We start from the raw sequence: 12,801 nt of genomic DNA on the forward strand, positions 1-12,801 counted from the left end.
CCCCCCCGGGGAGGGGCTCTCTCCCCAGGTGGTGTCTGTCGCGTCGGTTTGCACTCTGCCTCCTTCTGCTGCTATTTGTTTCGTCATCTTGCGTTGCGGCCCAGGACCCGCTCGTATGACAGCATGGTTTATGGCCATGCGAAATGTGAATCGCGGCCCATAGTGGCCCACAGCGCGCGGCAATGAAATATCATTTACTTTGCGCGAGCATTATTATCCACGGTGTCTCTCGGAGGCTCCGGGCTTCCTGCCGGTGTGCAAAGTGCTGCATCGTGCCGCCGAGGGTTCGTGCACTCGAATGCGCCACGTAATCATCCTGTGGGGCTGCGATTTTTTTGCTGCGGTACCGAAGGCACCGTCTTTTACGCGAACCACGTGCGATCTTCGGGGCGACGTGAGGAACAAAACTTTGCGCTTTTGGGCAGACACAAGTCAGTCAGCCAAGCCGAAGTCGGATCGATCGACGGTCATCATCGCATCCCGTGTGATAAGGAAATAAGATTTTATGAGCGAAATTTTAAGGCCACCTAACTAATATTAATATTTCTCCGTACGGATGGAAAATAACCAAAATATGCAACACAACATCCTAACGTCCGACTTTCGTTCGCTTCAGCTGTGCGCTTCACGGGCCTTCGCCTCTTATAATTATGGGGGCCACGCGAAAGGCTGGCAGGTTCGGCCCAAAAAAAGAGATGTCTTCTTCAACTTTACGGCTCTCGACAGACAGCGCACACAACACGCCTTCGGGTTGGGCGAGCATTAAAATTTATTGTCCCACTCCCACCCGGAATGCCGGGGACCGAGAGTGGTCTGGCCAGCGCAAGTTTTCCCACCTCACTCACTGACTGCCTGTGAGCGTGTGTGTGGGAAATGTTGGGAAAATTTAACCGACCGTAACATCACGTGCCGAGCCGGCGAGATGCCTCTGACACCTTCGCTCGGCTCATGTGCCATGCCCAGCTCGTTAAGCGGAGCTTGCGATATTGGCCGCCGGCTGGCTGGCTCCGGGTTTTTGCATGACTAGCCCGAGCTAGACCTTTGAAGTGCCATCGGAATTTGTCAACCTTAATGATGGTCATTTTTTCGGCAACATTTACCCCCGAACGGGAAGTGGACCGGTAACCGATACTTACCGATATAGAGTCTTCAAAGACTGGAGACAACTCGCCCGAGAACTCCGGGGCGTAGTACCATAAAAGTTTAGTCCGCAAAAATGACACAGAGGCAGGGCAAGCCAGTGCGAAGAACCCGTTAACCCGCACCAAACATATGACCGGATTTAAATCCGAGGATTCCGGGTCGTAAAAAATAAATATCGGCCGCCACGGAATGTCGTAAATGCCTGAGCGTGGCAGACCACAAGCCCTGCCTTGCCCAGCAAACGATCACGTAAACGAAAACAATAACTAAACGAAGGTGTTCCATCTTCAACCTGGACATCCGTGAAGATCCATGCACCGTCCCGCGGTACGATCGTTCGCCCGCTCGGGGTGGATAATTTCCGCGCCGGCCCAAATGCTGCAGATGGAGTGGTAATAAAATCCTTGCCATTAAACCTTCCCAGCAGCGCGCAAGTTGAAAGACCCGATATCCAGGTCGATGTGCACTCGACTCTCTGCTGCTGCTGCTGCTGCCGCTGCGAGCGACTGATCTGTTTCGATCCTCCATTCTCCACGGTTCCGTTCCGCAGCTCGATAAAGTATCTGACACTCCCTGGCCAGCTATCTAGCCAGCCTGCGGTTTGGCTTAGTTCCGACCCTGTTACTTATGGCGACGGGCAGCGGCCAACGGCAAAACAGAAGACGAACCACGGTGATGTTCCTGTTTTCTTTCCCTGTGTCTTATCGCACCCGCGGAACGGTGCGCCTGACTTCGAACACGGGAAGGCCTACGACGACGACGACGACGACGACGACGGGGCGTGCAGTGAAACAAGATTGCCAACCAAAGATTAATTGCGAATATATATTTCACTGCGCTGCGCTCAGGCAGGATGGGCCCTTCTTGGGGCTTGGCCGAGCGCGCGCCCGCGCACCTTGACTAATTTTTATAATACTATTAGTTATTTTCATTACCATCCCATCCCGGGGATGGCGCTGGATGGTTGCCATTATAAATTATCAAATTAACTGAATAAGCCCGGGCCACGACGAACGCTCAATCCACGGACCTCTGTGGTCGGCCATAAGAATGTTATCTATTCAATGGCCGGCTCGCTGGTAGCAGCGCATCTGCGGTGCAACCTTTGCGGGCGATTAATCTTGAGGCCGAGGCCAGGATTAGCGCTAGGTGGGTCCCGTTTGTGGTCGTCGGTCCACCGGTTCTTGGTGGTTTATGGGTCGTGCACCGGTTCTGGGTGGAGCCGTGTGACAACTGCACCTTCTTGGGGGCCAGCTTCTGGGAAGCAAACGCGTTGGAAAAACCCCGTTAATGTTTTCCTCGCTTGGCGCCGCATTCAAATTCCTTGCTCTGGCGTGCAACCGTCCAAGTTCCTTTGCCGCGTTCTAGGCTCAAAACTATTCCTATTCGACTTCAAATCGTTCCGTTGATAAACTTCTACGGGATGATCCGCATTTTAGATCGTTTAAACTATGGAAACAATTAATATCGCCCAACGGCTAGCCGGGTTCCAAGAAAGAAGGCTCCCGGATTCGAGGCGGCCACCAATGCAATTAGTATCCGAAGCCACCAATTGCAGTTGCACAGTTGTGTCAAAAAGTGAGCGCCATAAACTTTGGCACACAAATCAACCGCAGCCGCCTCGGTCTCGGATCGTGTACCGCAGAACCACACGAGCCCTGACGGGAGACGGTTTTTATGTTCCCTCCGGTCGTTCCATTTTCCCGACGCGCGAAACGAAACTGTTTGCCGCAAAAGATCGGAGCACACCTCGGTGGCACCTTCCTCGGAGTCGGTTGGGGGCCACACAGTGGACCGGCGCATCCTAGAGACAGCCCTGTCGATATATAGTAGCAGCAGAAGTAACGCCAAGAAGTCAACGGCGCACTCTCGGTCCCGGAGCGAGTAAAGAATATGGTAAATATTATTTACTCTGCCCGCGGCGGGTACGGTGCCGTGCCCACTGGGCCCGGGGCCTCTATCTGTGGCCGGTGAATAATTGTACAGCGTGTGGCCCGCGCAGTGAGATGATTATCTTTCGTTCGTTCCCCGGGGTTCCGTGTAGCGCTTCCTTTGCGCCGTCGTCGTCGTCGTCGTCGTGTCTTATGTTGCAAGATCGTTCCGGGCCGCCATTCTGCCATTCCATTCCGTTTCATGCTGCTGCTGGCCTTGTTTCGCCCTTTTGTTTTGGTCTTCTTCCCTCCGGTCCACGGGATCCGGATCCGGAGCGTAGCGTATGCGTCTAGTTCGCGCGGCTCCGGGGAGAGAATGTAACGTGGCGCATAATGGAGCCGGCGGGCGCCGGGACGACCCCCATATACACGCGGGCGCGAGCAGCAATTTTGATTCCATTTTGTGGCGCACCGCCGCTTGGCCAAAGGCTCACTAGGAATCGGGTTTGGTTCGAGTTTTAGGCGCTGACGCACGGACGTTTAGAGTTAATAAAATTATCAACCAGCTGCACCGAAATCACGATCCCGCAATCCCCGAACGAAATCGGCAAAGATGATCACGCCGGAGTCAGCAACAATGTGAGACCCGCGGACCCGAGGGGAAACAATGTTCCGCGCGGTGCGCTGAGGGCCTAGAAAATGGGGAAACCAACGAGGATGCTGAAGGCACCACCATCAAGAAAGTACCGATCATCATCATCATCATCATCCGCCTCGTATCATGCGATGCTTTCTTCCACAGCACACACTCGCTTCCCGGGCCATTCTGGGTTTGTTCTGGGCCGCACATAATGCTGATCGCACAGAAAGTGATAATCGTGGCCCCCGCTGCTCATGACGACCCACCAACCCGCGCCGCGCGGATTCGGCTAATCGGCGTTCGGTAAGGGGGCCGCGGCGCGATTACGAACCATATTGCGAAACCATCAAGTGGCCGATTCGAAGTGGTAAACATTTGATGAGTGCAAACCTTATTGTTGCTAGCAAAACGACACGTACAGATGGAGCGGCCAACGTCACGATCAGTTCGAGAAGCACTTGCGCCGCACGCAACAACGGTCGATTCCGCCCATCCACCCGGCGGGGGGCGGGACACAGACCCGATCACAGACTTTACACACGGCACAAACAGGATGAACTCACTCGCTGCCAGCACAACCTAAAAGAGAGAACCCTTCCGCATCCGATCAGCACCGGGCAGAGACTGAACCGAACCGAGCACCGAGCATGACCGCGAGAGGTGCGTATGCACACCACTACAGACTGTGGCGGGCGTTGTGTCACGCAAACACATACCCGGGTACATCGCGTTCCCGGGGGTGGTGGCCAACGGAACCGCAGCACCGGGCACCGGTCAGAGAGAGGATTGATCGGGATTCTTATCGACAGTCGGTCGGTGGTCGGTTGGCTTCGGTTCTGCCCGAGAGCGTTGGCCGGCTGGCAGATCTGTTACGGAATTGACTGGCCCGCGCCGGTCACTGCTGGTACCGGAAGTCGGTCAGGACGACGGATTGGTGAGCGGTTTTCAAAAACTACCTTACGGACATTGCTAACGTTGCTTCAATGAACGGTAACCGGGAAAAGAGTTGACCATTTTGGGACTTGACCATTTTTCCATTGTCTTTCTATTCTTTCTACAGGATGCTTAATCACGACAGGAGATATTTAAATGTTGGATAACTCCGTCGTTTTTAAATCGAGTTTGGAAAATGAACAAGATTTATTTAGGGTATAAAATACCTTTTTTGATAATTTACTCAGAGTAAAATGCCGTTCAAATGACTTAAAATTCCATCAAAAACATTTCGGGCATAATAGCAGCAATTTCCGCTGTGATGTAAGCTTAGTTCTTAGAAATTCGGCAACAACAAGAACGCACAGTTTTCACTGTTGAACGATTATTTTTAATGCATAGCGCTACAATTTTAGCCCACTTTTTTTAGCGTAAATTGATCCATTACTAAAACGGCATAGACTAACGGTTAAGACTAACTAATAGAGGAGAGATTTAACATTTCAATATCCCTTGCCGTGAATACGCACCCTGTATTTTTTGTGCTTATTTTTTCTGTTCTTTGAGCTGTTAAGCCTTAAAGTCGACTCTTTTCAAATGCTAAGCCAACTCTACCCTATTTTAACTTTATAATCTATTATTATTATACATCACCCCTTCAGGGACTTAATTCAGGGACGAGGTCCGATTGGAGGTTTTGCAAAGAAGATCTGACAGTGTCTGACTCCCTGAAAAGGACCGCTGTCTTCCGTTGATACGTCCATTCAGGCTTTTTGGGGGGACTTGGCCGACATTATCCTGGATGCTTGATCAAAAATAAACTCTCTCATTAATGACGCTGCGTGACTGATTACGAACACAGCCACGTCCATGATCGGTTTAACAATTGTCTTTGGAATGATGATAAAATTTAGTTAAAAAATCTTAATGGCACTTTTGGTCACTCCGGCACGTTGGAATGCGCATGGTAAATATTGTATTTACTCTCCAGCCGAGCCTAAACCGATCGAGAAAAAAGACTCTTTTCGGGTTTGGCCAAAAAATAGCTTCAAGTACGCTACAGTGAAGGATCGTGGGCACGCTTCGACATTAACCCAAGTTCCAAACAAATACGGTGAAAAAACGGACCAAAAGATACGTAGGAGGAGAAATGTTTGCGTTTTAGGAAGTATTGTCGTGGGATTGTCGATAACGAACGCAATCTTTGTAAAAAAGAGTAAAAGTGGAGTTTGTTAAAATCCTTCCTAATTTGTTTGGAGAGGACGACAGTCGCCTCTGGGACCTTTTTTAGATGCAACCTCTCTTCACCGAACTGCAACCTGAAGGCAGCACAAAAAGGAATTGAACCGGCACAAATGCAAATTGCTCTTCGATTGCGAATGAGGTGATAATTTGCGGGTGCCGAGACCCGCCGGGACAGCAAAGATGAAGCGAGCGCGATTGGAGCGACGCAAAATAAATTACACCCCGAAGGTGCCTTGATCGATGGAATGATTTACGTGCCCGCCGATTCCGATCGAGCTCGGTGATCGGCGAAAAAAGGACATCCTCCCGGACCCGGACAGCGAAAGTGCCCGGAGTCCCCGGGGTTTGGGCCCTTTGGCCCTGAACCGTGGTCTCAGTCTGGTTCGGCCCGACAAAACGGTTCTCGTTCACTGCCTCGACTCCAGTTCGCGCGTTTATCAATTTGAATAATCTCGAGAAACGTATTTGGAGTACCGTGGCTCGATGCTCGAGGTGAAGTACTCCGGTCAGCTCGTTTCGGGCCGGCTCTGGAGACGGCTTGAACTCAACTCCCACTCGCCACGCTCGATCAGTCCGATCATAAACCACGGTGCTGAAGTGGCACGGCTTACCGTTCTACGGCACAAGTGCACAAGGTCGTCCCCCGGGGTCCCAAGTCCGGGTCCAGGCCGCGTGGCGAGGGGAGAAAATGTTGACTACAACAAATTACCCACAATCAACGTACGTTGCAACCGGGTCCCAAGTGGCTACTACTATTTGCTTACCGGCGCTCTGCGGTCGTTGAAAAATGTGATTGCATCCCGTAGGGATGGCACACGTTGGGCCACGATCGAGCGCAGGGATCTTCACTCGCTGTCGATCCGTGTGTTGTGGAAGTTAGAATTGGACGATTCTCGTGACTTGGCCGAATTGGTACGACGGATAATTTGGATCAATCAGGGAGGCCCGGGCCGGGCAGTTAGTGAATCAGCGTGAAGGTGTTGAGCAGGTCAATCCGACGACCTGCGCGTGTAAATTGGTTGACCCATATTGGATCCGTGGAACGTGGTGAGAATTCGCCGCTCAGGGTAAGTGATTTTTGCGGTTATCGGGGAAATGTTGCTTTCTTGCTACTGGGTTGAGCCAGTTTAGATGAGCTTTAACTATAGAAGGCAATCTAAATTCTTCTAGTCACAGTTTCAACTATATTGGCTTTAATTTTTTTTCCCTTTTTCCACAAACTCAGCAAATGTTCGAGAAAGAATTAAACAGTTTGTGAGCATTACAAAAACGGGAAATGTCCAAAAGAATGAAATAAGGACGGCGGTGACACTGTGACCTCGTCGGGTGTGACCTCCAGAAATAAAGTCACCGCCGGCGTCTTGTTCACTTCCGGTTTCGAAAGGTCCAAAAGAAGTTCATTTATCGCTACTTTTCAAATTTTATTTCCTTCCATTGCTTTTTTCCTTAAGCTGTGTTTCTTCGCAAGGCTTGGGGGCAAAGCAGAAACCGAAATGCCGGTGTCGGATCGCTTCGAAAACGGTCGTCGATCCGATGCACTTTTAATGACACTTCTTTCCTCGCTTGTCCTCTTTGTTCCGACTTTTCGGTTGGTCAAAGCAAGGGTTGTTGCGCTTTTTGGACCATTTGCTATCCCCTCGTTCCGATCGATAACGTCGCGATCGATCCGAGTGATGTGTGAGGGGCTAAAGTCAATGCAACGGCAGACGGGCGAAGGATATCGTTAACTGCCGCGATAAGGAGTGGTTTATGCTTTCCTTTATGGCGCCATGTATGACAATGGCCAGCGCATTGGGCCCTTCGGTAATGCCAACTGGTGGTTCCACGCGCCACAGTTGATACGTTTCTCACGATCAAACGGCATGGACTTCCGTTTCGTTGGTAAATAATTTCTTTGAATTTGTGCAACTATCACATCACAAGTTTCTGTAGTGCTTATAATTTAATTTTCAAACAGTTACCTGCTTTTCGATTGGAGGATGCAGGACAAAGCCAACGTCCTTTTGTTTGAGCAAAGCTTGACACAAGGCAATCCTTTTCCACCGAATTCTAGTTCTATGCTCGACTGCGACGGTTGATTGAAGCACTTTTAACAATCACTTAATATTAATAAATAGACTGTTTTAATTTACACATCTCTTTCGGTTTGTTGCGCCTAAACAATGGATTAAAACAAAAGAAGCTACACGAACACGAAGAAGCAAGTTAATCCCCAACAAAAAACAGCTGGCACACGAAACTCGTGAAAACAATAAAAACACTCGCAGACACCGCGAACTGTCAAATCTAGTACTCCTATTATGGTTGCCACATTATATGATTATAGCACGACCTTTTTGAATGTTAAACGTTTGATCAGTTTGTGTATGTTCTTAATGTTATTTTAAGTCTAATTATGAAATGTTTACTCGTAAAAGTATTTGCAAGAGGTATCCAAATTGTATGAAACGTATTTTCCATTAAAAAATCCCCGCTGGAAAGTTGCTATAAATTTGATTGCGTGCGAGAAGGTTGCAGCTTGCACGATATTTGTCAAAGCTTTCACGCGAGCTGTATTTGAAAATTAGAAAGGAAAACCGTTACACTGAACACGTAAATTATGTTTTGGCTCATAAGGCATATTTATTTTATGTCATCTACGGCACGTTCGAAACCGAATTACTGCTGACTAGCGATAATCCCTTTTGACAGTGCGGAAACGGTATTATCTCATCGGCCTTGCACCGCAACCGATATCGCTTCGATATTCTCTATCACGAGACGTACTATCTTATCAGCCGGCGATTCGGCAAAAGACTGCCGGGTCGGTTGTCTGGAACGGTGTGCCGGTTTCAGTTCCATTTCCATCATGATCGGGACAACCCTTTTACTCGCCGGGCTGCTGTACCACAACCCAATTGCGGCGCTGCCCGTGATCGTTCTGGTCGCCGTGTTCTACTGGTTAGTATGGAACAATTACCGGTTCTGGCGGAACATCGATGTGCCGCATCCCGTACCGTCGCTGCTCACGGGCAACATGGGCCCTTCGCTTATGATGCGGAAGCATATATCTCAGCTAGCTTCCGATTGGTACAAGTGAGTAGCCTTTACAGCGAAACTGGACAAGTTAACATGCGTTGGCCTTCCCATTCTAGTTCCTATCCGCATGCAGCGTTCGTCGGATACTTCAAAGTGCTCAGCCCAGCCATAATGGTCAAAGACCCGGTGTTGGTGAAAAACATTCTCACGCGAGACTTTGAGAGTTTCGCGAGCAACGATTTCATGCTGGACGTAGGTCGGGACCCATTGCTAGCTCACGATCCATTTCTGGTGGCCGGCAAAGCCTGGAAACGATCCCGCAGCCTTCTGACGCCATCGTTTACCGGCGCGAAGATGAAGCAGCTGTTTCCGGTGATGGAGTCGGTGGGCGATGCTTTCGTTGCGTTCGTCAGGCGCCATCTTACGCAAGAGTTGGAAGCGAAAGAGGTGTGGCCCGATTTCTTATCAGTGGAGGGAAGGATAACGGCCACTTATCGCAATTATCGTCCTGATTGCAGATTTCGGCACGATTTACCACCCAAAATGTGGTGGCCTGTACGTTCGGTATCGACGGTGACTGTTTCGGCGAGCACGAAAGTGAATTCCGGTTGATGGGACGACGCGCTTTCCAGGCGTCTCACCTGGCGTCCGTCAAAATGATGCTGGGCTTCTTCATGCCAACCCTGGCCAACTGGATACCCGTGCCGTAGGATCGGAAGTGGTACGTACGCGGATGGTGAAGCTATCACAAGGCACGTTGCACTCGTTGCAGGTTCCTTCTGAAGGACGTTGATCAGTGGATTCGGTCGCTTGTGGCCGGCATTATCAGCAAACGGATGCACGGCCAAATCGAGGAACCAAAAAACGACGACTTTCTGAAGTCTTTGCTCCACAACATTAACAAACACGGTATGGCGGCGCACCTGGGGTGAGTTACCCGCATTGAAGTAATCTTTCGTATCTTTTCCCAGATGCATCTCAGACAGAGATCACGGCCCATGCACTGACTATCTTCATCGAAGGATTCGAATCGTCCGCTGCCGTTCTAGGGTTTGCACTCTACAGGGTAACGGGATTTTAAATCAACTCTCCTTCTGGCCACAGGCTAAACGGACTTCTTTCAGTTGGCAGAAAATCCAGAAGTGCAGCAGAAATTGTTCGAGCAAGTTAGTGAATCGTTGCGGGCCAACGACGGCCAGCTAAGCTACGAGGTGATGCAGCAGATGGACTTCCTGGAGTGGGTGATCCTGGAGACGCTTCGATTGCATCCCCCTGCGGCCACGATGCACAAAACGTGCACCAAGAACTACATAATGCGACGGCTGCAGCGGGACAGCCACGGGCACGAGTTGGGCGTCTTCGTCCCCGTGGGAACTCCCATTTTGATACCGGTCCTGGCCATACACATGTGAGTGCCCCGTTGTACCCAGTAGCCATAGACTACATTTGAATATTTTCTTTGTCAGGGACCCCAAGTACTACCCAGAGCCGGAACGGTTTGATCCGGAGCGCTTCCGTCCGGATAGAAAAAAGGATCAGGCCGGAACGGTGTATATGCCGTTCGGTGAAGGACCCCGGATGTGTCTGGGAATGCGATTCGGACAGACGCAGGTGAAGCTAGGCTTGCTGAAACTCATTTTGCAATTCCGAGTGTCGATTGGGGCGAATCACAAACCGTTCTGCGTTGATCCCGGCTCGTTCATTTACCAAGCGAAGGATGGATTGCTGCTCAAGTTCGAGAGACGATCGGAATTCTCGACGGTTTGAGATTATTATTTGAAATAGAACAACGTTACTTGTGACTCATTGTACAGTAATATTATTAAAAGTGGTGGAAGGTGCAACGAACATCGATACAACTTTATCCGCGTGCAAGAAAAGAAGACTCAGACCAGCGACTCAATCCATTTTGGACACAACGGCAAGCAGCGAATTGCTGGCGTCGTTTTGGCTGGCCGGCTGGCGGTCGCTCCTCGTTTTCCCGATCGAAAACGGTCGGATCGTGAGGAAGTAGCAAATCTCGATCAAGCTCAAGAAGCTCACGCCCATAAACAGCCCCAACAGTCCGCCACAGTTGGCCAGCAGGTCGACGATTCCGTACAGCTCCGTCCGCTTCGAGGTGATGAAGTGCGACTCCTTGAAGTAAATTTCCAGCGACGTAAAAGCGAAACTGGAACGGCAGAACAAGTGGGCACGTGAGACACTTCGAACTTCGAACGGACTTTCGCGCTCATTACTGGTGATAGACGTAGTTTCTCTGCAATCCGTTTGCCTTGAAGAACCGCTCGATGTCGAGCGATGATTGCGTGATTTCCAGATCGTAGTGGATCGAGGTACACGCCGGCAAACAGTTGCAGTGGGCCACCGTGTCCTGCACCGACCGAGGAAACTCGTGCGATACGTTCGACTTGGGGCGGAAGAACTGTTTGGCCTGAAACATACAGTCCCACTTGAGCAGCGGACAGATCGGTGTGCCCTGAGCGTGTGGCATCGAAAAGCGGACGCATCCGCACAGGGCCAGCGTGAGGTTGGTGAGACACTCGAGCTCACAGTTGTTCTGGTTGTAGTTCCGGAAGAACCGCAGATGGCGCTCGTAGTTGAAGAAACACTGACGCTTCTGCCAGCCGTAGGCGGCGGCCGACTGCGAGGTGATGATCATCTGCGGCTTGAGCGCCATGTTGATCTCGTGCCCGAGCGGGACCCGGATGTTGCGCTTCGACACCTGCGGATACTCGTCCGCGTCGTGGAGCATCAGTTTGTAGCCTTGCGAAAATCCCTACAAAAGAAGTGGCTGAGCTGAGTGGCACTTCCGGGCAACTCGAAGGTCCTACCGTGCACATGTAGTCGATGTCGGACAGGTTTTGCTGGAGGTACAGCAGCAACCCGCTGTTCAGCCCGGCGCCACTAGCATGGATGGGTGGGCTAGGATCGGGCGAGTGTCGGGTGCTGGAATTGTTCGGACCCAACCAATCCTCCGTGTAGCTGAACTCATCGTGTACGGCACCCGGACGGAAGATGCCGTCTTCCGGGCCCATATTGAAGGAGTAACAGATGCCTTCCTCGGTGATTGTTTCCTTCAAATAGTCGTTGCACTCGTAGTGGAAGTTGTCAAACATACAGAACGCCTTCACCCGGTGCCGGTTGAGGGAGATGTTCTTCAGCATGCCCACGATATCGTCCTCGTCGGTACCATTCAACGAGGGCAAGTAGTAGTGTTGCGAATGGAACAGAAAGTTGCACAGCTGGGCCACAACCTTCAGCTGGCCGATGCTGTGGCAAGAGGACGTGGGGGTCCAGTTTGTAAAAGGTTCTACACCCCTATCGGCTGGTCAGAACTCACATCGCGGGATCCATCGTCATGTTGGGGCCGTTGTCGCGCAGATCGTCCAGCAGCTCGTTCATCTTGCCGGTAAAGTTCAGCTTCTTCGCCTGCATCTTCGCCTCCGGGCAGATCGTGATGGCCGGAAACGGAACCTCCCAGACGGGCGTGGTTTTCTCCGAAAACGTCACAATGATCGGTGCCTCTTCCCATTTGCTGAACGTTTTGTGGATCAACGTTCCGCACCCGCCCATGGACAGGAGGAACACCACCAACCACCAGAACCGTTCGCAAGTCGTCCTCTCGTGCGAATCAAAGTATCGCACACCGTGGACGGAACTGCTGGCACAGTACTCCCGGAACACTTCGGACTTGGCGGGTTTGCACGGCTTTCGGCGAGCGGGTTTCGTCATCTCGGACCCCGGGAGGACCTCACCAAGTAAAGGGCGCGCGTATACTGACCAGCGCCCGAGCTGCGATGGAGTGCAAATACACCGTGCACCGTGCGCGAATGATGTCATGAGTCCCGTCATGTCCTCACGCTTAGAGTATTTGTGTTTTAATTACTGCCCAGTAGTGGTCTACGCCCGGGTGTCAGGTCAGGGAAATAGTAATAGCGGTCCGGCTCCAGC

At 51.2% G+C, this 12,801-nt stretch overlaps 1 protein-coding gene and 1 pseudogene across 1 annotated transcript; one reads left to right on the forward strand and one right to left on the reverse strand.

Moving 5' to 3' along the window:
• Nucleotides 1–8,680: 8,680 nt before the first annotated feature.
• Nucleotides 8,681–10,617, forward strand: LOC131206628 (cytochrome P450 6a2-like). The gene is made up of 7 exons (XM_058199250.1): nt 8,681–8,907; nt 8,967–9,297; nt 9,369–9,556; nt 9,623–9,759; nt 9,822–9,916; nt 9,975–10,258; nt 10,317–10,617. Exons 1-7 carry the CDS (start codon nt 8,681–8,683, stop codon nt 10,615–10,617), a joined length of 1,563 nt encoding a protein of 520 aa, XP_058055233.1.
• A 132-nt stretch (nt 10,618–10,749) lies between these two features.
• LOC131206631 (pickpocket protein 28-like) lies at nt 10,750–12,582 on the reverse strand (annotated as a pseudogene).
• Nucleotides 12,583–12,801: the final 219 nt, after the last annotated feature.

Source organism: Anopheles bellator, chromosome 1 (assembly GCF_943735745.2).
Source record: "Anopheles bellator chromosome 1, idAnoBellAS_SP24_06.2, whole genome shotgun sequence".
Lineage (NCBI taxonomy): Eukaryota > Metazoa > Arthropoda > Insecta > Diptera > Culicidae > Anopheles > Anopheles bellator.